At 39.3% G+C, this 26,719-nt stretch overlaps 2 protein-coding genes across 2 annotated transcripts in view; one reads left to right on the top strand and one right to left on the bottom strand.

The window, feature by feature from the left end:
* The first annotated feature begins 1,726 nt into the window (after positions 1-1,726).
* On the top strand, positions 1,727-24,964 carry gnao1b (guanine nucleotide binding protein (G protein), alpha activating activity polypeptide O, b). The gene is made up of 8 exons (XM_057831386.1): positions 1,727-2,208; positions 2,358-2,400; positions 9,588-9,729; positions 13,879-14,039; positions 14,204-14,332; positions 17,723-17,852; positions 23,484-23,637; positions 23,709-24,964. Exons 1-8 carry the CDS (start codon positions 2,091-2,093, stop codon positions 23,894-23,896), a joined length of 1,065 nt encoding a protein of 354 aa, XP_057687369.1. The 5' UTR covers positions 1,727-2,090; the 3' UTR covers positions 23,897-24,964.
* The window catches only part of cog4 (component of oligomeric golgi complex 4), a 47,774-nt gene continuing 30,411 nt past the window's right edge, over positions 9,357-26,719 (bottom strand). The window contains exon 20 of the mRNA XM_057831374.1: positions 9,357-9,696. The gene's annotated coding sequence lies outside the window, so the exon portion shown is untranslated. The remainder of the gene's footprint in view (positions 9,697-26,719) is intronic.

Here is a 26,719-nt window from a genome sequence, read left to right as displayed (position 1 = left end):
TTTTTGGGTAAATATAAAAATAAATGAAAAGGAGAAATTTCTTAAATAAAAAAAACAAAAGATTTGTTGTTATTTAATTGGGGTGGATTAGTTCATTAGCTGCCCACCCACTTCAAATGGATTGGCGTGGACGTCTACTAGCAATAAACCTATTTCAAATCACAGCAGAAGGACGACTGGACGCCACACGATTGGACGTCTAGCACAGTAGCGCCACCAGGGGTTGGCCAGGGGTGGCCAAGGCCACCCCTATTAATTGGTTGGCCACCCCACTGGCCACCCCGCTTGCCAGTATATCGTTAGATTGTTGTAGCATGAGTTATGCATTCCATCCCAAATGAATGCATTTATTTTGTTTTGTTTAACGCAGGGCTGTCAAATTTATCACGTTAATGGGTGGTAATTAATCTTTTAAAATTAATCAAGTGAAAATATTTATCGAAATTAACGCATTAACGCAACGACTCATTCACGCATTGCCGCTAACAGCCTACAATGGCGCTGTTTTACGTATATACAGAGATAAGAGGCAGAGTGGAGTAGATACAAGCATTCATTGGGGTCGTGCTTTTAATTGGCAAAAGCTTTGTCATCTCTCCCACAGCAACTATAAATATTGAGGGAAGCGACGTGGGGAAGAATGACAGGAGTTGATCTTTTCCTTAACATCCTATAGTGTACCCAACGCAGAGAAGATATAGCATTTGCAGCCACCACACACAGTCATGGTTGCACCACTTCCCATCATGCAGTTGGGCAGAACAGTTAAGTCGCTACAAAATCATTTACTGAAAGCTCAGCAAATACACTACATGGCAATATTTAGTCACAATATACAAACTCACATGTATCTTTTAAGAATTGCAAGTCTTTCTATCCGTGGAGCCCTTTCACTGAAAGAATGTTAATAACGTTAATGCCATCTTGTGGATTTATTGTTATAATAAACAAATACAGTACTTATGTACAGTATGTTGAATGTATATATCCGTCTTATCTTTCCATGCCAACAATAATTTACAGAAATATTTTAGAGATGGTTTGAATTGCGATTAATTACGATTAATTTATTTTTAAGCTGTGATTAACTCGATTAAAAATTGTAATCGTTTGACAGCCCTAGTTAAATGTACACCTTACGCCTAATATATACATAACACAATAAAACATAATTGTTGTGGAACTCAAAATGTTGACTGGACAGTTATGGACTATGCACATTAAATCATTAGTAACATCAAATATGACACAATACACCAAAGTATATCAGTAGCCATGTTCTTAAGTCTTTCTGATAGTTTTCCCCTGACCTTTTTACTGCAGTAATATCATAAAAACCTGAAATTATGGCTTTTAGTTTTTTAACCCTATGAAAAATTTCTGGAGGCGCCACTGGTCTAGCATCGTCAATGGCACTGCAAGAGATCTATGTAAATTCATCAAGGGTTAAACTACCCCCCCCCCCCCAAAAAAAAAAAAAAAAAAAAAATCACTTGCCCTATTAATGCTCAAACGACTTCCATACAGTATAGTAATCTAACTGCGACCCTCGTGATAGAAACACAAGGAGGTCACCGTTTGCCATTTAAAGGTCACTCCGCTCATTTGAATATTATTATTTTTACACGACGTGATTCGAAGCTGTGACGTCAACGAGATTGTCTGCGCGAGGTGTGTCTCTTGCAGGGAAGAAGGAAAAAAAAAAAGAAAAGACAGTAGCAGCAGTACCAGCGCCGCCCTGAAGAGAGAGAGAGAGAGCGAGTTAGAGCCCCCCTACCAGCAGCCCTCTCCTCCCCACCTAACAACAACCTCAGCCCCGCAGCTAGGCTCTCTCACAACGACCCCACCCCGCCCCCAACCCCCTCTGAGAGAGGGGACGGAGCGAGACGCGCACCGAGGAAAACGAAGAAGGAGAGAAAAAAAAATATAATCGAGCGCTTCGGGTTGCCCTCAATCCGGGCCTACTAATGCTGTAGCGGAGCGAGGAAGAGCGACAACAAGGCACTGATTGAGGAGTCGGCGTCGGGGTGGACCAAGGCGGAACCCGGGGGGGAACACGACGCTTGTTCATTCGCTTGTTCGTCACCATCATGGGATGTACGCTGAGCGCGGAGGAGCGAGCCGCTCTGGACCGGAGCAAGGCCATCGAGAAGAACCTGAAGGAGGACGGGTTGGTGGCCGCCAAGGACGTCAAGCTGCTTTTACTCGGTAAGACCGCAGCCAGCACCACCCCCCTTCCCTCGGGCCCACCTGCTTACGTCCCCGCCTTCCCACACCCTGTCCCCGGTCGGGCCGGTGGTGCTCTCCGTGGTACTGATTTCACCATTCGCCGCCCCCTCCTTCTGTGTGCTTTCTAGGCGGAGGGGAGTCCGGCAAAAGCACTATCGTCAAACAAATGAAGTAAGTCCTCTCTCCTGTTTAATGTCACCTTTCAGTATTATTCTCCTTTATTTATGCCTTTTTATACACATAAAAAGGACTCGACATTCCACCCCCCTCCTTCGTCCTCCCCTCCCTTCCTCTCGCTTGAGCCGCCATGTTTCCAGAGGCCGAAGCCCGAGAGAAGTGCCCGGAGGTTGAAGCACCTTTTGGCCGACGAGGAGAAGCCTCCCTCGGCGGGTGCTGTTCGCTCAACCCCGGTGCTGAAATGTGTGACTATTTTTGGTCATTAAAAAAAAAAACAACAAAAAAAAACGTAACCCCATGAAGACCTGGCGTACGTGGACACTAGGTGGCAATTATAATTGTATATATATTTTATTATTAATGATTCTTTAAAAATAATTTGTATGAATCAATAAATTTCTAAATTAATGAAATGTTAATAGACAAAAATTAATAAAATACAATTAATAATGCATACAAATAATAAATAAAAACAGAAATATAGTTCTAGTTATGGCCCCAATAACATTAAAATTGTTTTTGGTTATCAAAAAAAAAAACGTAACCCCATAAAGACCTGTCGTTATCATGCATCTACATAATTTTGGGTCATGCAGACCAATATATATTAACATTTGGATTACAAGCGTGGTCTACATGACCCAAAATGTGATGTCACCTACGTAGAAGCCAGGTCTCAATTGTTCTTTTTTTTGTTTGTTTCACACTATCATATACTGTATATATATTATGATTATCTAAATTGATAATATATTGATAAAACTAATCAAATAAAAATAAATAAAAACAGAAACATACTCTGATTATGGCGATCATTCACTGCCAGCCTCTCCCACTCAAAATGGATTGGACATGTAGCACCGTCAATGACAGCCAATGAGTTCAAAAAGGGTTACTGATGTTTCATAAATGAACTCTTTGACAGCTAATGACGGCAGCCAATGTGTTGCCAATGAGTTAAAATGTCAAACTCACCCTGCCCTGTCATGTCCTAATCATTCCTGTGCTCCCTTGTGGTAATCAATGGCACTGTCACTGGCATCCTATGAGTTCAAAAACATATACATGAGTAGCAGATCAAATAGCCAGCTCTTTTTGAATGATCACTTCCAATCCGCCCGATCAAATTGGATTGGACATCTATCCCTTTCAATGGCAACTAACGAGTTAAATGACTGCCCTATAAATGGTTAACAAGGATTTTCGGAAGGGAGGGGGCTTTTGCCTGCGCGGGTCTGTAGTTTGCTGCGGTGTGGGTGTTGTTCCTCTCCTCCTCGCTGAGTGTGTGTTCGTGTGTGAGGTCAGCGCGGCTCCATTAGTGAATACCTCTGCTTTTAATCTTAATGGCTTTAAGTGCCCGATATCGGCGGGAGTACTTTGCCTATAAAAGCGGATTTACGTAGAAATGTGGCTCTGCAAACCGCATCTAAACCTAAGCTAAATCACTCTTTGATGTTTTTAAATCACTGTTGTTGCTCGTTCCTAACCCTCTTAGTGAAGTTTCGAGATGTTTTCCGGGTAAACCGCTGAAGTCTATTGTCAATTTTGTAATGTGAAGCGTCTCCGCAGTGCAGCCTCCCCTCCTCTGCCCCCACCGCTCCTCCCACCTAAAATTCCGGATTCCTCATTACTCTTTACCTATTCGTCCTTTGAGACGACTATTTTCCATAACGACCGTGAATGCAACAGTCAGGGCCAAATTTCTCTCCACCAGCAGTATTATATGCATGGATAGACGGAAGGGTAAATAGAAAACTGTTAGGGCTGCTGCTGCTGCAAATGATTATGTTAATAGTCGACTAATCACCGATTATTTTTTTAGATGAGTCGACAAATCGGCTCATCCAGAAATTACTGTTCTATTACTCGGGGCATTACAGTTTGGCTGTAAATGTGCATTGGAAACACACACTGTTCACTGAAAAAACGCTATGAATATTATAAAACTGTGTAACTGTTTCATTGTTATATGAAACAAAAGCAGATGTTTGCAAATATCTTATTTGGATTTATTACAAAGATAATCATCTTTAAAAAAAAAGAATCGAAGAATATTTTCACACTTAAACAAATTATTAGTGTGTTTACTTAAATTTTTTTAATGTCAAGTGGTTTCACTGAATAATTTTAAAATGAAGCTATGTAATTGTATTATGTTGTTGTTGGATTTGTTGAATCAACTTAATAAAATGATGTACCAGTACTTTCATGTTCAAATTATTTGACATGAATAATTTAAGTAAACATCCTAATTATATGTTTTTGTGTGTAGTATTTGCCATTTAAAAAATTATATATATGAAATATACAAACATACAAGCATTAAAGGGATCCACAGATAGAAAGGCTTGTAGTTTTTAAAAAGATAAACGTTATGAGTTAAGTAATTAAACCCCTCTTGATGTTTTCATTTTTATACAATTTGTAAAATTAGTTGAACTAGTAGGTCGCCATTGTTGTTGACATCGCAGGGCGGTGACATCACAGGGTTACACTGCCGGGCTTCCAGAGTATCACTTTAGCGACATAAACATGTCATCTGTTCAACCCTTTCAATTTGAACCCGAGAGGAACATTAATGAGCATGACAGCACTGTCGACATTTCACAAAACGAGCAGCAAAAGCAAAACGAACAGGAAAGACAGGATGAGACGAGACAAGAGTATGACAAAACCGGTGTTCTGCCAAAATGTGCTACACAAGCGAAATGTGCAACAAGAGGCGAATTTGAATCCCAAAATACTACCGTGCTCTTTCAGCTTGTTTTGTTTGGATGCATTCAGACAGAATATACTAAAGATGCCTTAAGAAAATACTTAAAGGTAATAATATCAAATAAGGGTGGTTTAAATATGCTACATGACTAATGTGGTCAACAGATCAACAGATCATGCTTTAAATCTACCACAAGAAAACACAATGCTTAAAGGTATGAGAGGGAAACACATGCAAAAAGTATTCTGAGGCAATGAAAAGGTAGTAAAAGACTGAATAAAAACACAAATAGTAATTACTCGCCGCTTTTAACCAATGTAGGCATGTGTTGGCCGTCTCGCCGTATAGAAGGAATGGCGTACCGCAAGCAACACGTCACTTCCGCTCATTAATATTCATGACATTAGCTACTGTTGCTAAGTAGGGACAAGCCACCATTTGTCCCTAATAGGAAATGAATGGAAATCGTGTACGAAGGAGATGTTTACAGAGCTAAACCTACCAATTCTCTCCGAAAATGATGTGCCTGGTGCCAAATTGACTGGCAAAGATGTGGAAGAACATAAAAATGTTCAGTTAAAGAGATGGCTTTAGTGTCGAAGGCTGAAAAAGACGAAAAAAACGAGCCTACCTAAGCATAGCTTTAGCTTTTTTATCGACGCGACTGACAATGACATTCTCCTGTTTCAACAAGCTATCCTTTACCATCAGCCCTGTCTTTCTTATATATCCTCTGGTTGTCCTACGTCTCTTACCGTTCTTGAGGGTAATTTAGTTAGCTTTGTGTAGCGATCGCAAATGTTACTCAGTGACAGCCAACAAACACTTTTAATTTTTTCACTGATAACACATCTTAATCCTATAATTTATTTACACTTCCCCCTTACTAAAGTTGTTTTTTTATATATATAACAGAAACGGTAACAGTGGCAGTCAGATACCATTGTAATTCTTTTCAGGTCATTCATTGTCAGACAGAAGCAGTACGTTAAAGGTTAAAAATATAAAAATGGCTTACCTCTTTGTCCTCTGAAAGACCATGCCAACCCAACATAATGTTTACTGCATATGAAACGCGAATGGATTCGCCGAGCTGGTGTTAAAGTCCGCGCAAGTTGATTCGGTCTTCACATTTTTTCCTCCCGAGTTTTTGGTTTCTGGAAACGTATGAAGAAAACATCCTTTATGTGTCGTAACGTCTAGAGTCTTTTCTACAAGTTCCAAAAAAGCAATGCGTGATCGGCATGTTCGTTTTTGAAAGATTACCGGAGAAAAGTAGCACTTTTTACATTGGGTCTATGCGAGGGCGGGTCTATAATGTCCCACTTCGGCTTTACTTCCGTTTTACGATGCGACGTCACGGTCTAAAAATAGCCTGTGTGCGGTACGCCATTGGAGGAACCTGGTAGTGTTCGTCTAGTGAAAGTGACAAACTACGTCATCACCCCAAACGAGCATTCCATTGCGTGCATAAAACATGGCGCCCTCTGTAGGTCAAAACATGTACTAAATATTATAGATTTTTAAATCAATGGCAATATTTTATGTGTTTCTATTAACATATTTTAGTAAAAGAGAATAAATATGGCTTATTAGAGCCAACAAGTCTTTAAGTCCGAGGTTCCCTTTAAAAAATAAATCACAGAGAAGCACTTCGAGAGCAGACATCTGTCTGAATTTTTTTTTACCTCTGTGACCTTTGACTTTATGACCCCCAAAATTTAATCAGGTCCTACGTTTAATATTATCAACATATCCTGTTTGATAATACGAAGTTTGATAATACCTAATCCCTTTATTCGTTCTTGAGTTATCTTGAATGCAAACACAGACATACAGATGCGAATACATAACCTACACTTTCATAGGATTGACTTATTGATGGAGGTAATAACAAAGGGAATATTAGATTTCACCCACCGACCTTTTGTTTTAAATAAACATCAATATAAAAATTATAAAATATGTTTTATAGTCATTTATAGCTTTTCCTTTAATCTTTTAAATTAATAAATACAAACAAATACATTAAATTAAAAAAAAAAATAAGTGAACTCATAATGTAAGAATTTATTAGGCTTCTCTACAGTTAATGTCAGGATTTTCAACCAAGTTATCTTGATGGCTGTCATTGAGGACAGTAGACATTCACTCCATATGAACTGTACAAATGGAGTGAACGTCTATTGCCGTCAATGGTCGAGCTTAAAGGCTCAAAAAAGAAAATCAATGTCTCTAAACGATTAATCCATTCTCAAAATAATTATCGATCAATTGTGGCAGCCCTAATGGCCATGTTGGAATAGATGACCGAACTGATTACCATCCTGTAAAAAAACACATTTTAAAATGGAAGATTACATGAAATGATTTCTGCTGTGTTTTACATCTGCCGGGCAGACAAGCTTGCGAAAGACAAAAATAACATGAAAGGCTGCAAATGGCTCATGTTGGTAACTTAGCATAGAGGAGGTACAAAGTTAGCCTCACAGGATATGAATAATTGAGTTGAAAAAAGCCAGCCCATTTGGGGAGGTGGGGGAGCATGCACTAACTTGTTCTAGTCACTCGCAGCTGCAGATATGACAGAGAAATTCTATTTTTACACTTTAGCGTGATTGGTCCAAGCTGCAGATGCTGAAGCGTTTGAAAATGACATATTTGGAATCTTTTGTCAGTGAGCAAAAGGAATATGTCTTCAGTAGTTCGAGTTGCTCTTGTACAATAGAGAAAAGAAACTGTAACACAATAAAGACGCATGAAAAGCAACTTCAGTAAATTTCAAAATTATCATCTTAGCGGCCCAAACCACGCTGATGAAATTGTTACATGAACTACTAATGGTTATGTGCTACCCGGACTCTTTATTAATTTAATCCTGTCTCGCTGTGGTTTGTGCTTCTTATTCACTTCATCCATAATTACACAATTTTGCACACAGCCAGCAGCACAAAATATTAAAAAGCCCCTGTTCTTGTTTTTCCATGCAGGGAAATTGTTGGGATGATTTTTGCTGCGTGAAGGTTAACTTGTTGACAAAAAGCGTCAAAATCTATTTTGACTGAAAGGGCTGGCAGTGAATGATGTTCAAGTGCTATTGATGCGAATAGATGTTAAATCTATTTGAGCACAGTCAAAATGGATTGGACGTCTATCATCGTCATTGGCAGCCAGTGAGTTAAAATGATGCACTCACGCAACTGAGTCATATAAGGTAATGTCTACACCTAGCAGTTTTTTTTTTTTTAATCTAAACTGAGGATCCTGCCCTAATACGTCTGGAAAAAAAAATTACTTCTACATCAGCATGTTTGTTAAAAAAAAAAAAAACTTTCATAACCAACCGCATTCATTCGTTCTTAAGTACATTCATAACAATGCACGAAAAATAATTGTCCATAATACCCCCAACCATTGCATGTGTTCTTCAGTATGAAACACTGCAAGAGTTTGTAAATAAATGAAAGCAAAAAAGTACCTGTCTAATAATTACATCCAAACGTAAACGATGCAAACATTGGTCTCATGTGTGACGTAGGAACAAAGTTTGTTGCAGTCAATGACGTTTTCACAATTAAATCTTTGGTTATCAGTGTCCACATGATGGCGTCATAAACGAGAATTCGCACATCTTAACATTGGACGGAGTTTTTAATAACCCTCGCCCAGAATGTGCGTGTGGATGATAGGCAAACCGTAGAAAAAGTTCTTCTTTTTGCCAAATACCCTGCTACGTGTAGACATGGCCTTAGCCTTTTATGTCCTCCTAAATGAGTTAATTTATTAACTCTTTTGCGGTCATATACGGAAATACTATATTAAATAGAGGAAAGTGAAAGTTTCTGAGGTGAGTTTATTACAACTCATTCGTTTCCCTTGGCGACAATAGATATCCAATGTATTTGGACTGGGAAAGTGAACATTTCTGAGGTGAATTGATTCACGACTCATTGACTGCCATTGACGGTAATAGACATCCAATCCATTTTGACTGAAGGTGAATAATATTTTTTAAATAACATTAGTAGCAGCAGTTTCCACAGCTGTAAGGTTGATCCGTTTCTTAGTATATGTGTTGTAAGTAGTAATATGCTAAAGTTAATGAGTGGGCAATGTAAAAAAATAAATAAATCTATTATAAAGATCTGATTCTTCTATCACATTTAACACCATCAACGGGAGTGAACGAGTTTAAATAGAACAACCCAGTTTTGAACAGACTGATAGATGAGAACTTTATTGCCAGTCATACATTAGACACTGCTTAAATAGCACAATAATAAATGTCCGCTGCATAATACAGTCTTTTACTCTGCTACATAATGCAGAGATAGCGTAAATCACTTGAACCAGTTTTTTTTTCTTTCTCTATCCCCCGAGGTAAGAAGAGAACCAGTTGAGATCCAACAGTAACATATGGCAGAACGGGACATTTCCTTGTGCTAATATCTGTGCTCGCCTGCAGGATTATCCATGAAGATGGCTTCTCCGGGGATGACGTGAAGCAGTATAAGCCCGTGGTCTACAGCAACACCATCCAGAGCTTGGCAGCCATCCTGCGAGCCATGGACTCGCTGGGAATCGAGTTTGGAGACAAAGATCGAAAAGTCAGTTGCCTGTGATGTGAAAGTCACCCTATAATTTCTTTCAAAATTGTTGCTTTGCTACATTGGACTTGCGTAAAATCTAAATTTCAACATTTTTCCAAGTACATTGAACGGGACAGACAAAACCTTCGTCATAGCCAGTGTTGGGGAGTGTAGCCAAAATTTTTACTCAAGTAAGAGTCGCGTTACTTCAAAATAATATTACTCAAGTAAAAGTAGTCACCCAAAAAAATGTACTCAAGTACAAGTAAAAAAGTATCCAGAGACAAGAATACTCAGGTAATGAGTAACATTGAGAGTAACTACTTATTTTATTTTATTTTTAAACAATGTTTTTTTTTTTCTCTCGGCACAAACTTATCTATATAAACTATTGCTATAATGATACTGTAGAATAACCTATTACACAACCACAGGGCTGTCAACAGACTTGCAGGGGCCCGGGGACAAGAGACCATTAGAGTCCCCCCGCATCCCCCATCCCACCTCTGCCAACGGCTTGTCACGACAACACACGCAGTACTTTTAACGCTTTGCAAGCAATGACTGTGAATATTCAAATTATTTATTTTGATATGTAGAGTTAAATTTAACAGACCGTAACGTGATATGACACAATATAAACAAACAATTTCCATCTATTGTCTCATGTAAGCTACAATGCAATACAACTGAGAGTGCTATGCCTGCCTGCCAAGCAACAAAACAGTATAACTAAACATCCTGTGCCTGCCCCCTCCGCATCCCTGGGGTTATCAAGCCCTCAAACAGTGATGTGCCTAGATTTTTTGACAGCAAAGTCATTTACAACTTCAGTGAAATCCATTTTTTGAGCAAGCTCATGCTCAATGGAGAGCATGGCTAGGTTGTTAACCCAAGATAAATCCAGCTGCCGGACCCGAGTCTGCTCAGCCTCATGCACCTGCTCCCCACAGACTAACATATATCCCTAATCTCCCATCATCTTCTCTCTCTTTGGCTCAACGTGTGCAGCATGTCTTGTCATACCGCAGCTCAATAGAATACAAGCGGCCGGTGACGGAATCGAATCGGCTTTGGTCACGGTGATCGCAAATGTAAGCGCTCAGTGTTAGCCGGCTGTTGTTCACTTACCCAGATCACCATCCACAGCCAACTCTAGCCCTAATTCTCTGGCTTCTTGTCCCCCATTAACAAAAACTTCATTTTTTTCTCGTTCACCTCTATGATCTTCATCTCTTTTTCTTTTTTCTGTTCTTTTCCACGCACCCGATTTACGACGACTCGCCATGTTTAGAGTTTATAACAATGACAGATTTTGATTTCCCGCTTCAGGGCACGTACGAAATGTAGTCTTGAGTGCGCCAGAGCGGGGTCAAACCATTCTCTGCTAAGACAGAAGGGGTGGGGGGGCGTTGTGCAAAAAAAGGAAAAAATATATATTTGAAATATTCAATATGTGCAAGTTTTTAGGTATATATCGAGTAGAACATAATATTTAATCAGAAAATGATTTAAATAAAAAAATATGTGAATGTAAACTAAAATTAAGGGTCATTCAGGGGCCCCTGTGGTCCTGAGGCCCGGGTCAACATACCCAAGTGCCCCCCCAATGTCGACGGGTTTGCTTAACCACATTAAGCCAAAGGAAAAAAAAAAAATTGAACTCCGGTGAGAGAAAAAAAAGACAGAAACGAAGCATTAGTTGTCCAAAGAGCATGAGTGCCCCTTAGTGGAGAAAATCGTTCCTTGTTTGATTAGTTAACACAGTAGTTCCTTCTTAGTTACTATTGTGAAATTATGAGAATCATATCTCCGGTTTTCCATGGTCAATGGGTGCAAAATAAAAACTGGGAAAAGGGTTTAAATCTGCGCTTTTGACTCATGTTCAGGGCAGCGCTCTATGTGAAATACTTCATTTTTTACGGTGCTATAAAGACGCCACGTGATTGAACAGGGTGGCGTGATCGTACAACGGAAAGCTTGCGTCTGATTGGTGTAATGAAGTCATGTGATTATTGTTGCGTTATCTCATTGGTGAAATTAGTAGAGCTACTCTTGGCATCACTAGCAAAAAAAAAAAGAAAAAAAAAAATCAATCTAATAACTAGAATAAAGAGGAAAAATGTAACGACTCTTGTGTAGCCCAAAGTAATGGAGTAAGAGTCGTGTTTTATGTTCACAACTCAAGTAAAAGTACTTAATACTCAAGTAAGTGTAGGCAAAAGGTGGTTGTACAAAGTATTAACACCAGGGGTGCTAATAATTGTGACACACATTATTTGATGTCAAATAATTTTTTTCTTCATGTGGGATTTTTTCCCCACTGAATGAATGCACTTGTATTGAAGGTTGGATTTTTTTCTTTTTTTCCATTAAGGTCCCATATTATTTGAATTAAAAAATATATTAGAAGCTAAAAAGCTCTCTTTTTGAGGGGTGCCAATAATTATGGAGGGCACTGTATTCTATTACATTTACTTGACTAACTTTTTGAGAAAAATGTACTTCTAAGAGTAGTTTTACCAAACCATACTTTTTACTTTTACTTGAGTAAGCTCAATCTTGGTCTCATCTGACCAAAGCACACGGTCCCAGTTGAAGCCTGGGACCGTGTGTATTTTTGTGTGAGACCAAGATTGAGCTTTTTGGCAACAAACACTCTAAGTGGGTCTGGCGTGCCACGAAAGATGCGCATGCTGAAAAGCACCTCATACCCACTGTGAAGTTTGGGGGTAGGTCAGTGATACTGTGGGTCTGTTTCGCTTCCAAAGGCCCTGGGAACCTTGTTAGGGTGCATGGCATCATGAATGCTTTGAAATACCAGGACATTTTAAATCAAAATCTGTTGCCCTCTGCCCGAAAGCTGAAGATGGGTCGTCACTGGGTCTTTCAGCAAGATAATGACCCTAAACATATGGCCAAATCTACACAGAAATGGTTCACCAGACACAAAATCAAGCTCCTCCCATGGCCATCTCAGTCCCCAGACCTTATTTTGTTGGCAAAAAGGGGTTGTACAAAGTATTAACACCAGGGGTGCTAATAATTGTGACACACATTATTTGCTGCAAAATAATTATTTCTTTCTGTGGGATTTTTTCCCCCACTGAATGAATGCACTTGTATTGAAGGTTGGATTTTTCTCTTTTTTTCCATTAAGGTCCCATATTATTTGAATTAAAAAAAATATTAGAAGCTAAAAAAATACAACTTTTTCAGGGGTGCCAATAATTATGGAGGGCACTGTACATGTAACGTGGTCATACCATAGCATAGCACAGCATAGTATCTAGCGGATTAAGTTATTTAAAGTGGAAAAAAAACCTTATAGAATTTCCTGATGGGTCTACAAGTAGTGGAGAACAAAGTAAATAAAAGTCAGTATTTCTAGGGAGTGGCCACGTGGCAGACATTTTTATCAATGCTCATACTATTTAAGCAAATTTAAAATTAAAATACCGCCCTTCCTGGTCACGTCATTAATACTCATGATAACGTGTACCTGTGCTCGAGTTTATCAGTGTGTATGTGCGTGGGTATAGCTGACATCACAAAATGGCGGCACTCGAAATATTCGTGTTTTGTATACGTATTTAGAACATGAACTTTAAAAGAGTCATTCATACTAAGTGTTTTCTATACCTTTAACTCTCCAAATTTCATTTCGCCTGCCTTGAAAAAAAAGATTTCTTTTTCCTTGCACGTAAATCAATCTTTAGGGTGCACCAATAAGGGGAATGGAAAATGATCAAATCACTCTCAATCTATGCAAATGCAAAGCCTTAGTACATTTTTAAGTGCAAAGGTACTTTTTTAAAACTGCAAACCCCCTGATAGTTACAAGAACACAAAATATAAAAAAAACTATTTACATTTAAAATGAGTAACAAAATATTTCTTCATAACACCCGGATTGTCCAAAGACCGTCTGTTAGAGGAGAAACAATTGTTTGCCTGCTTTTTACTCTTTGTAAAAGTACGTATCCCATAGGAATGATTGCTGCCAGTCCACCCAGTTCAAATGGATTTAATCTCAATGACAACCAATGAGTTATGAAATTTTGCACTCAGCCTGCCCAGCCATACCTTTGTCTTTTCTATCCTCCCTCTTGTCAAATTATTTAATGTCAAATCAAACTTCCATCTTTTGTTTTTTTTAACCTCAAGGCGGATGCCAAGCTGGTGTGCGACGTTGTGAGTCGCATGGAGGACACAGAGCCGTACTCTGCGGAGCTCCTCAGCGCCATGAAGCGTGTTTGGGCCGACGCCGGGACTCAAGAGTGCTTCAACCGGGCCCGCGAATACCAGCTCAACGACTCGGCCCAATAGTAAGTGGTGCAGATTTACCTGCTAATTTTTATAAACCATCAAAAATGGACAATCATACCCTAGACTTTCCTTGTCCTCCCTCTTGGATATCGATCACAACAATGACGGTAAATGAGCTAATGCTTAGAAAAAATCCTAATTTCTTGCGTGTTATCGCCGACAGTTACCTAGATAGCTTAGACCGAATTGGAGCAGCTGACTACCAGCCCACAGAACAGGACATCCTGAGAACCCGAGTGAAGACCACTGGCATTGTGGAAACTCATTTCACCTTCAAAAACCTCCATTTCAGGTAGGTCCCAAGGATTGATTGGATTGTTTTGACCCACAGAATACAATTTTCTACCATTAACGAGATGCTGAATTTAGCAAATTGAAATAATGTACTCTCTTCTTTCACTGCGAAAAGAAAAATCAGATTTTTATATATGGCGGAAAACACAGACGAGACTGAAAAAGCAGTTTCTGCTCTTACACTCCTCTTTAAAAGAAACAGCTTTATTTTAAGCCAAAACAACTGTTGTGTTTGATAGAACAATATGTCTATATGCTGCCATAGCAGATTCATGGCAAATTAAACCCCCAAATTATTTTTAATGTGTCCGTTTTACCCTGGAAACCCCCGTTTACAGACGTCGCGCAACCGCTTTTGTTTCAGCTCAGCCATAAAACGAAGGTAATTAATTATATTTATTCTTCAAAATGTCATTTTTAGCTTAGAATCATTAGTTGATGTCTAATATTTTGTTAAAAAAAATTTTTTTTAAAAACTAAAAAATTAGTCACTCGCATATTTTAAACTTAAAAAAAAATTGCGTCTGTAAAAAAGTCATGGATATGTACCCCATAACGATCGCTTAATTATATTTTTTTATTACTGTCACATTTTCTCCGATATGTTAGATGATAAATAATCGATCCAAACAAAGAAAAATTGAAAGAAAAAAAACAAACATTTAAAAGGGTAAATATTTGAAAAAGAAAATATCGACCACTCCTTGATGTCTGCGATTTTTGCATCGCGACCCTTGTTATATTACCATGTTTCACCCATAAAATCCCCAAAATATCCTGCTGTGGCCATTCACAGCTGTGTCTTGACAGTCGGTGATACAAGCTACATGGAGTTTATAGATCGAAACCAGGTAAGTACGCAATAATATCTCGTTAAAGTCACGGCGTCTGTAATTCTGCTCTCATGTACTCTCACCTCCAGATAGGGTTTTGCTGTTTAAAAAACATTTTTTTAAAAATTCCCTCGTGTTCAAAATTTTTCTTCCCCCAGAAAATTGAGATTTTAAGCTTTCCAATGATGTATCACGCATGCATATCGGACAATTTTGAAATTTGGCCAAATTAGGGGTCTCAGAGCGGAACTTGAAGTCACCTGAGTGTTTTCGCCATTTATATCATTTCATTTCATGCAGTTACATTCATTTTTTTTACAAATACAGTTCTTTTGCTTTCAAAAAACGACAAAAACAGTAAATGGCTGAAAGGGAGTGGGAAAACTACCCCGACTTCTCAACTATCATGCAAATAAGTAAAATATTTTCCTGCAACCTGATTTTGTTTTAGATAGTTACATGGTGGACATTCTTTCCCGACAAAGGTAATGGAAGAACAGAACCCGCAATGGCAATTGCCTCAGTCAGCAAAAGACAAAAACAAAAGGAAGAGGGAAAAAAAAAATTATTTACAGACACTATTTTTTTCATTGTGACTTAATTTGTTTAAAAGTTTAAAATATGCGAGTTAATAATTTTCTAAAGTCGTTTTTTTTCTCCTAAATAGTAGACGTACAGTAAATTAATGATTCTAGGCTAAAGAATGATAGACATTTTGAATGATGAACATAATTACCTTCTTTTTATGGCTGGGTTGAAACAAAAGTGGTTGCACGGTGTCTGTTAACGGGGGTCTCCAGGGTAAAACGGACAAATTAAAAATAATTTGGTGGCTTCATGCTCCATGAATCTGCCATGGCAGCATATCGACATATTGTTCTATCAAACACAACACTTCTTTTGGTTTAAAATGCAGCAGTTTATTTTAAAGAGGGGTGCAAGAGCAGAAACTGCTTTTTCAGCCTTGTCTATTTTTTCCGCCATATTTATATATATATATATGTATGGCGGAAAACACTCAGGTGACTTGAAGTTCCGCTCTGAGATCCCCAATTTGACCAAATTTCAAAATTGTCCTATATGCATTTGTGATACATCATTGGAAGGCTTAAAATCTCTATTTTCTGGGGGAAGAAAAATTTTGAACAGAAGGGCATTTTATTAATAAGAAAAAAAAAAATTTAAACAGCAAAACCCTAACTGGAGGCGAGAGCACACGAAAGCAGAATTAAAGACGCCATGATTTTAACGAAATATTATGACGTACTTACCTTGTTTCCATCCAAAAACTCCATGTAGTATGTATCTTTGAGTGCCAAGACACAGATATGAATGGCCACAGCCGGATTTTTGGGGGGATTTTATGGGTCAAACATGGTAAAGGGTCGTGATGCAGAAATCGCAGACATCAAGGAGTGGTCGAGATGTTCTTTTTCATAATTTTACCCTTTTAAACGTTTTTTTTTCTTCAATTTTTCTTTGTTTGGATCGATAGTTTATCATCTAACATATTGGGCAAAATGCGATAGTAACAAAAAAAAATACAATTAATCGATAGTTATGAGGTAGATATCCGTGACTTTTTTTACTGAAGCTAATTTTTTCATCGTGACGTAATTTGTTTAAAAGTTTAAAATATGCGAGTGAAGTTGTCTTTTTTAAAAAATGAAATATTAGACATCAATTAATGCTTCAAAGCTAAAAATGACATTTTGATTAATAAATATAATTACTTACCTTCTTTATACGGCTGGGTTGAAACAAAAGCGGTTGCGCGACGTCTGTAAACGGGGGTTTCCAGGGTAAAAGGGACCAATTAAAAATAGTTCGGGGCATCATGCGCCATGAATCTGCTATGGCAGCATATAGACATATTGTTCTATCAAACACAACAGTTCTTTAGGCTTAAAATGCAGCAGTTTATTTAGTTTAAAGAGGAGTGCAAGAGCAGAAACTGCTTTTTCAGTCTTGTCTGTGTTTTCCACCATATATATATATATATATATATATATATACACACAAACACACGCGTATTTAGAGCTGCAGCTGTCGATTATTTTAGTAGTCGATTAATCAATGAACTAGTAAGTCCGAATAATCGATAATCGGATAAGGAACATAAAAATGAAAATACCTGAGCTGAGCCTCAAACGGAATAAAAAAATAATTGCGGATCTAAGTACAAAAAAAAAAAAAAATATTCCCACAAAAAAAGACGGCTAAAATTACCTATAAATTAAATTACGAATGCATTAAAAAAAACATCAGTTCAAACAAAAACTTAGCTTATGTTGGTCTTAACAGGGAGCAGCTGAATTCAGCTATGTGGAATGAGTTATACAACACTCACTTTTGCCACTAGAGGACAGTGTATCCACCCAAAATCAATAAAACTAAATACAAACACTTTCAAAACAAACCATTACAACGCCACTTTATTTCTGTTCTGAAGTCATCTAGAATATGCTGGTTTTACCAAAATGCGGCCATTTTTTCCCGATATCGCTCATATAGAATGATAAATTGGGACGATTTTCATATTTCTCTTCCTGTAGGCTCTTTGACGTGGGAGGTCAGAGGTCAGAGAGGAAGAAGTGGATCCATTGCTTTGAAGATGTGACCGCCATCATCTTCTGCGTGGCCCTGAGTGGTTACGACCAGGTGCTCCACGAGGACGAAACTACTGTAAGTGCAGCTCCAATGATGGAAAAAAATACCACATGAAAAGCAGCAGAATAATGAATCGAGCATGTTGTACACGTAATTCATTTTGTAATGTTACACTGACGCTTGTATAAACACAACAGTAGCGCTTTTGTCAGGCCGAGAATCAGATACAAGTGCTTTTTACCGGCATTCACCTCAGTTTATACCACAAAGAGGTGACAGAAGCACATGATTACTCCTAGTGAGACATGATAGTATCGGAAAAATATATGATGGCATTATCAATGGAACCATTTAAATACAAAAGTTGCTTTACTGTAAACCTTTAATTAATTGGCTGCCATTGCTGGTGATAAATGATTAATCCATTTAAACTGGGATGACTGATATTGAATGATCATGTTTCAGTGCCATTGACTTACTCCCGTTAAAATTTCAGTGTTTTTTATGTATTTCCCACACTTGGACGAAATAGAGTGGACTCAGATGCAGAATTCTGTCTTTTATTAACACAAATGGTCAGAGGCAGGAACAAACTGAGGATGCTCCAGAAGGAGGAAATAACAGGCTATGAAACAAAAATGATACACACGAGAAACAAGGGAGCCTAGGTAAAATGACTAGGCATGAGGCACAAATTAACAACAACCTGTGGTAGAAAACTATTAACAAACTTATAACGTACAATATCTGAGGCTATGGATGCTGGCTGTAGCGGCAACGAAGGGCGAAGACACTTTGGCACAAGACTAGGGAGTGACAAACAATTTAAGCACATGAGGAACGGGGCACAGTTGGGAACAATAGGTAATCACAATCAGAGACAGGCGAGGCATTAGGAAGGGTGAGTGGGGGAAACAGGAGGGTGAGGCTTCAAAATAAAACAGGAAGAGACGAGTATATACAGTAAGTATTTAGTCAACCACTAATTGTGCAAGTTCTCCCACTTGAAAATATGAGAGAAGCCTGTAATTGTCAACATGGGTAAACCTCAACCATGAGAGACGGAATGTGAAAAAACAAAAAAAAACAAAACAGGAAATCACATTGATTTTTAAAGAATTTATTTGCAAATCATGGTGGAAAATAAGTATTTGGTCAATACCAAAAGTTCATATCAATACTTTTTTATGTACCCTTTGTTGGCAATAACGGAGGCCAAACGTTTTCTGTAACTCTTCACAAGCTTTTCACTCACTGTTGCTGGTATTTTGGCCCATTCCTCCATGCAGATCTCCGCTAGAGCGGTGATGTTTTGGGGCTGTCGTTGGGCAACACGGACTTTCAACTCCCTCCACAGATTTTCTATGGGGTTGAGATCTGGAGACTGGCTAGGCCACTCCAGGACCTTGAAATGCTTCTTATGAAGCCACTCCTTTGCCCTGGTTGTGTGTTTGGGATCATTGTTATGCTGAAAGACCCAGCCACGTCTCATCTTCAATGCCCTTGCTGATGGAAGGAGATTTTCACTCAAAATCTCTCGATACATGGCCCCATTGATTCTTTCCTGTACACAGATCAGTCGTCCTGGTCCCTTTGCAGAAAAACGGTCCCAAAGCATGACGTTTCCACCCCCATGCTTCACAGTGGGTATGGTGTTCTTTGGATGCAATTCAGTCTTCTTTCTCCTCCAAACATAAGAACCTGTGTTTCTACCAAAAAGTTCTGTTTTGGTTTCATCTGACCATAACACATTCTCCCAATCCTCTTCTGGATCATCCAAGAGCTCTCTAGCGAACCGCCGACGCGCCTGGACGTGTAATTTCTTCAGCAGGGGACACGTCTGGCAGTGCAGGATTTGAGTCCCTGGCGGTGCATTGTGTTACTGATAGTAGCCTTTGTTACTGTGGTCCCAGCTCTCTGTAGGTCATTCACTAGGTCCCCCTGTGTGGTTCTGGGATTTTTGCTCACCGTTCTTGTTATCATTTTGACACCACGGGGCGAGATCTTCCATGGAGCCCCAGGTCGAGGGAGATTATCAGTGGTCTTGTATGTCTTCCATATTCTAATAATTGCTCCCACAGTTGACTTCTTTACACCAAGCGAAGAATTACAGAAAACGTTTGGCCTCCGTTATTGCCAACAAAGGGTACATAACAAAGTATTGAGAGTAACTTTTGGTATTGACCAAATATTTATTTTCCACTCTAATTTGGAAATAAATTCTTTAAAAATTAAACAATGTGATTGTTTTTTTTTCTTCCACATTGTCTCTCATGGTTGAGGTTTACCCATGTTGACAACCACCTCTCTAATCTTTTCAAGTAGGAGAACTTGCACAATTGGTGGTTAACTAAATACTTATTTGCCCCACTGTACCTAGGCGTGACAGGATTCCGATTATTCTGGTTAGGGTTAATCTGACTGCTGCTCATTTTATTTTCATATTTAACTAAAATGCTCAGACATTAGTTAGATAAAAGTTGGCTAGTTGATCCACTACTTATGTTACAATATCTACTTTTTTTTTTTAACTCACTGGGTATGGCCATAGATGGAGCAGGAGGGACTAGGTACGACAGTGTGGGGAGAGCGCGACATTTTTACTCATGAGCTCCTGTCGATGTCAGTCCAAGAGTCGTTGGCTGCCAAGGACGGGGCTAGACGTCCAAGCCATCGATTGATCACTGCCATCCCCTCCCAGTCAAAATGGATTGGACGTCTAGCGCCGTCTGAAAAAGCAGCATTCACAGCCAGTCCTCCCAGTATAACTGAATTGAACGTCTGTTGTTGTCAATGTCAGGCAATAAGTTAAATACTATGAATTTAAAATAGAAAACCAACTTTAGAATATTATTGGAGGCCATAACCAGAGTGTATTTCTGTTTTCATTCATTTGTATTTAGTTTTTATTAGCATTCAATTAATTTAAAATTGTATTAATTCATAAAAATGTGTAATGAACATTGACCAAGAATGTGGACGCCAAGGTTTACAATGTTTTTTTAATTACCAAAAATAGTCACTTTCACTAGAAAGGGTTAAAGAAGTTGCACTACAGTGATCCCTTGTTTTTCGCTGTTGATTGGGACCAGGACCCGCAGCGATAAGTGGAAAAAAAAAAAAAAAAAAAAAACGTAAACGTAAAAAAAAGTACCACTCTCCGCTCATGTTCAATGTATTTATTCAGATTTATCATTGGAAAGAGATACATATGAGACTTTCTTTCTCAAAGTATAATTAAATAACTTTTATGCTTCTATATATTTTAATAAATGGTTTTAAGCTCTTCAAATGTAATAATTAAGATATGTTTTAAACATGTTACTGTCCCACCGAATTATTTTTAAACAAGAAAAAAAGGACGCTCAATTCATTTTTTAAAAAAAGTAGAAAAATGCTGGTCTTTATTAAATGCTTCATTGAGTGGGTCCACTCAAAATCCACTCAGGCTGCTCACTTACACAAAATGAGTTGCCACAGCAACTGTTTAACAAGTGAAACAATGTTGACTCATGCGGTGCTTTGAAGGCTAGGTTCATACTGCAGGTCTTAATGCACGAATCTGATTTTTTCGTGTTTTTCCGACTCGAGTGAGGCATTAACTTGATGGTCGCATAAAAGTAGACAATTTCAAATCCGATCTAGGCCACATTTTTCCAGAATGTCGGTGCTATCTGAACTGTCAAATCTCCCAAATCGGAATTCATGCAGCAATTACATCATCAAAGAGCGAGAGAGACGGCGCGCTACGGTAGCAGTGCAGCTGTGCGTTAGCGCCTAGCTTGCCTTGAACACGGCTTTTGGGGAAGGGTTGGGCTTGACAACAGTCATAGAAAAATAAAATAGGTTGAGGATAAGCCTGAGAATGATCGGTTCTCTCTCTGCTCTGTATGAGCAATGTTTCAAGATTGCTTACACGGCCGAGAGTCGGGACAAACTGTCCGTATGTGTGTGTGTTATGTACGGACAGTGCGTGCATGCTATCGATCCATATAAACTTTGAATATAAGACTAAAGTGGGGATTATTTATGTCTGTTATTTGTGTCCTCTTTTTGGAAATCAAAATATGATCACCTTTGAATGACGTTGAGCCAGAATTTGTGGTCATTTGTTTTGATGCTCCTGCGCATGCGGGTCGATTTCCACAGCACATTTCGGACTGCTAATTAGTACGCATGGGTGATACTTGAACAGGCTCAACGGACAAAGGCAGCCTGAATGGGCACGCGAAAAAAACAGATATGACAAAAAAAAAATCTGATTTGTGCATAAAGACCTGCAGTATGAACTAGAGATGTCCCGATCGATCGGGATGCCGATCACGTCATTTTCAAAGTATCGGGATCGGCAAAAAAATATCGGCCATGCCTTTTTTTAATATATATATATATATTATATATATATATTTTTTTAATTAAATCGTTTTCTAATTGTATTTAACGTTACAGACATAATATGTTACACTCAGCCAGAGTCTTTAGTTTAAGCTCAAGGTAGGGTTATCAAAAATATCCCGATAACGGCGGCAATTAATTAATTAAAAAATGTGTCACGTTAAAATATTTAACGCAATTAATGTATGCGCTGCGCGGCCCTCTCACTCATTGTCGCGCTCAATCTCTAATGACGCCGTTTTACCTATATAGAGAGATAAAAGGCAGCGCAATATGAGTAGAGTGAATTTTGGTATTGGAGCCTTTTTTTAATTGGCTAAAGCCTTGCAATCCCTCTCCCTATGAATAGAAATATCATGGGAAGCAATGTGGGGAAGCAAGGTGGCATTTGATCTTTGTCTTAACACCTTAAATCATTTCCCAACGCAGAGAAGAAATATCAATTGCTAGCACGATGCACAGTCATGGTTCCACTTCCCATCATGCATTTGGGATGGCCACAGTATCATTTTCTGAAAGCTCAACAAATACACTAGATGGCAATATTTAGTCACAATATACAAAGTCACAAGTCTTTCTGTCCGTGGATCCCTCTCACAGAAAGAATGTTAATAATGTAAATGCCATCTTGAGGATTTATTGTCATAATAAACAAATGCAGCACTTATGTACTGTATGTTGAATGTATATATTCGTCCGAGTTTTATTCATTTTTTTCTTAATGCATTGCCAAAATGTATATGATCGGGAAAAATGATCGGGAATGATTGGAATTGAATCGGGAGCAACAAAAAAGCAATCGGATCGGGAAATATCGGGATCGGCAGATACTCAAACTAAAACGATCGGGATCGGATCGGGAGCAAAAAAACATGATCGGAACAACCCTAGTATGAACCTAGCCGAAGTTTCGGCTTACAAGCGTCTTTGGCAGGATCAAACCTTAACTTTCTGTCAATCATCATTAACTTAATAAGCAACTCCAATGCACTGCCTGAGCAAGAAAAGCGGCAGGAGCGAGGGATAAAGGACGTGATCGGATTGGGACAGCTCTATAAAATACTGCATTTATTTATTAATTGAAAATTTTAAAAAATCCGCAATGGACTGAGGTCGATAAGTTTGAAGCGCGAAGTAGCGAGGGATCACTGTTGTTGGAAAGTTTCCCCGTTTTCTGAATTTATCGTTTTGTAAGTAGTAATATGTCAAATTGACTATGTAATCAATGTAAAAACTGGTTCGTCTATCATCCTCAAAGGCAGGCAGTGAGTTAAAACAGCGATTGAACATGGACAAATCTTGTCTTGACAGAACCGCATGCACGAATCCCTCATGCTGTTCGACTCGATCTGCAACAACAAGTTCTTCATCGACACCTCCATTATCCTCTTCCTCAACAAGAAGGACCTCTTTGCGGAGAAGATCAAGAAGTCACCGCTGACTATCTGTTTCCCCGAATACACAGGTGAGCGTCTGCTTTCGTACCTTTAAACAAGCTTTCTAGAAACTTACAGTGCTCCGATTTTCTCGCCCCAGGTGCTAACACTTACGATGACGCCACCGCGTACATTCAGGTTCAGTTCGAGAGTAAGAACCGCTCTCCTAATAAGGAGATCTACTGTCACCTGACCTGCGCCACGGACACGGGAAACATCCAGGTGGTGTTCGACGCCGTCACCGACATCATTATCGCAAACAACCTGAGAGGATGCGGCTTATACTGAGCACGGCCGTCGTTCGCGGAGAGCGTGAGGCGTTGCAAATCATTTTCATGATACTTCAACAACAAAAAAGAAAAAAAAAAAAAAAAAAACCACACAAAAATATGTAATTCTACACGTCCGAAACGGACCCAAAGAGCTGCCGTCAGACGTCACGTCTGATTCATGTCATGATTTTGTCCTCTTCCTACTCTTTATGAGTTCACAACCCCGGTTTTGTCTTTGAATGTCAAATGAGGGGGCAGGAGCGGTGCCGGAAAAGCAGTGCAAAAGGTGCAAATAACCTCAAACATTGTGTGGAGAAGCAGTAAAATGGCGAGAGCATAATGAAAATATATCGGGGTAGGGAGGGGCGTTCACATGGCCCGGGCCGCACACATGACCCAGTAGCCCGCAGGTCCGTTCCACTCTTTTTCTCTTGTACTTCAACAGAAAGAGAGTATTATCCTGTGTAGAGTGGTCTCATGTACTAAGAGGACCGCCTATTGGCCAATAATATCTCACGAAGGAAAAAAAAAAAATCATATCGGTGCCAACCATCTGAGAACAGATTAGAGTCATAGTTGCTTATTATTTAAGGTTATGGCCATGGAATAATTTATTTAAGCCTCATGTCCCGTTCTCCATCCTCCTGAATGCCACACATTTGATTTCCAGACAGGGAAGGTTGTGCTCGTAGCCCTCAATGTAAATCTGTTTAGACATAGGAGACTGCACAAGGAGAATATCATCAGAGGCAGCCTCTGTCTGGTGGGGGGGGGCTCATATTCGAAACCTCCACCTTAAAACACTCCCTCCCATCCGTCCCTTTTCACACAAAATACAGCTCTCCAATTCCAACACCCCGTTCCCGTATACACGTCTCCCCTCATATTCTATCCGCCCTCACCTTAAAAAGCACCATATTGTATATAAATATATTACAATTATACCAGATTTTTTTTTTTACTGTGAATGTTTTTGTGCCGCATCCCATCTTATTCTGTAGTTCATTGGTTGCTCTCATGTGGAATGTTTGTGCTGAGCCAATCGAATGTTGTGTTTACATTAAAGCTACACTTTTCCTAACTATTCCTCGCGTGTGTGTGTTCATGCTCTCAAGTTCCAAGGCTCGGTCAATTTAGGTCAGAGGTGTCCACACTACGGCCCACAGCAAATTCTGACAATATCATTGAATATGGTCTGCACAAGAAGCTTGAGTTTAGCCTACATTCTGTTGCACTTCTTATCTTCAACACTAGAAGGAGTTAGTCACTTAAAAAGTGCCTCTCTATTAACTTAGGGGTCAAAACCTGACATGTTAAAATCAATGTAGAAAACTGTAGAATTCCAGTATTTGTTTGACATTAAAAATGTATATTAAAAAATGATCCAATTGAAGTCGCTGGACCTTTTCTCTTTGTTCTGCAAAGTTTGTTTCCGTAGATACAGTGGGGAGAACAAGTATTTGATACACTGCCGATTTTGCTGGTTTTCCCACTTGCAAAGCATGTAGATCTGTAATTTGTATCATAAGTTCTCTTCAACTGTGAGGGATGGAATCTAATACAAAAATCCAGAAAATCACATTGTATGATTTGTAAATAATAAATTTGCATTTAATTGCATGAAATAAGTATTTGATACATCACAAAAATCGAACTTAATATTTGGTACAGAAACCTTTGTTTGCTATTAAAGATACCAAACGTTTCCTGTAGTCCTTGACAAGGGTTGCACACACTGCAGCAGGGATTTTGGCCCACTCCTCCATGCAGATCTTCTCCAAAGCCTTCAGGTTTCGGGGCTTCTGCCGGGCAACACGGACTTTCAGCTCCCTCCATAGATTTTCTATCGGGGTCAGATCTGTTGACTGGCTAGGCCACTTCAGGACCTTAAGATGCTTCTTACGGAGCCACTCTTTAGTTGCTGTGTGCTTTGGGTCGTTGTCATGCTGGAAGACCCAGCCACGACTCATCTTCAGGGCTCTCACTGAAGGAAGAAGGTTGTCAGCCAAGATCTGGCGATACATAGCCCCATCCATCCTCCCCTCAATACGGTGCAGTCGTCCTGTACCCTTGGCAGAGAAGCAGCCCCAAAAAATGATGTTTCCTCCTCCATGTTTCATGGTTGGGATGGTGTTCTTGGGGTTTTTCTCATCCTTCTTTTTCCTCCAAACACGACAAGCCGAGTTTAGACCAAAAAGTTCCATTTTGGTCTCATCCAACCACATGACCTTCTCCCATTGCTCCTCTGGATCATCCAGATGGTCAGTGGCAAACTTCAGACGTGTCTGGACATGCACTGGCTTCAGCAGCGGGACCTTGCATGCGCTGTAGGATTTTAATCCATGACTGCGTAATGTGTTTCCGATGGTTTTCTTTGAGACTGTGGTTCCAGCTCTCTTCAGGTCATTGACCAGGTCCTGCCGTGTAGTTCTGGGCTGATCCTTCACCTTCTTCATGATCAGTGATGCCCCACGAGGTGAGATTTTGCATGGAGTCCCAGAACGAGGCAGATTGACCGTCAACTTGAACTTCTTCCATTTTCTAATAATCGCTCCAACAGTTGTTACCTTCTCACCAAGCTGCTTGCTTATTTTCCTGTAGCTCATCCCAGCCTTGTGCAGGTCTATTATTTTATCCCTGATGTCCTTACACAGCTCTTTGGTCTTGGCCATTGTGGAGAGGTTGGAGTTGTTTGTTTGAGCATGTGATCAGGTGTCTTTTATACAGGTAACAAGTTCAAACAGGTGCAGTTACTTCCGGTAATGAGTGGAGAACAGGAGGGGTTCTTAAAAAAGAACTAAGAGCCGAAATATTTACTAGTTGGTAATGTATCAAATAC

The sequence above is a fragment of the Corythoichthys intestinalis genome, chromosome 1 (assembly GCF_030265065.1).
Source record: "Corythoichthys intestinalis isolate RoL2023-P3 chromosome 1, ASM3026506v1, whole genome shotgun sequence".
In the NCBI taxonomy this organism is placed as follows: domain Eukaryota; kingdom Metazoa; phylum Chordata; class Actinopteri; order Syngnathiformes; family Syngnathidae; genus Corythoichthys; species Corythoichthys intestinalis.
The sequence above is the reverse complement of the archived record's forward strand: the minus strand, read 5'-3'. Positions and strand labels throughout refer to the sequence as shown.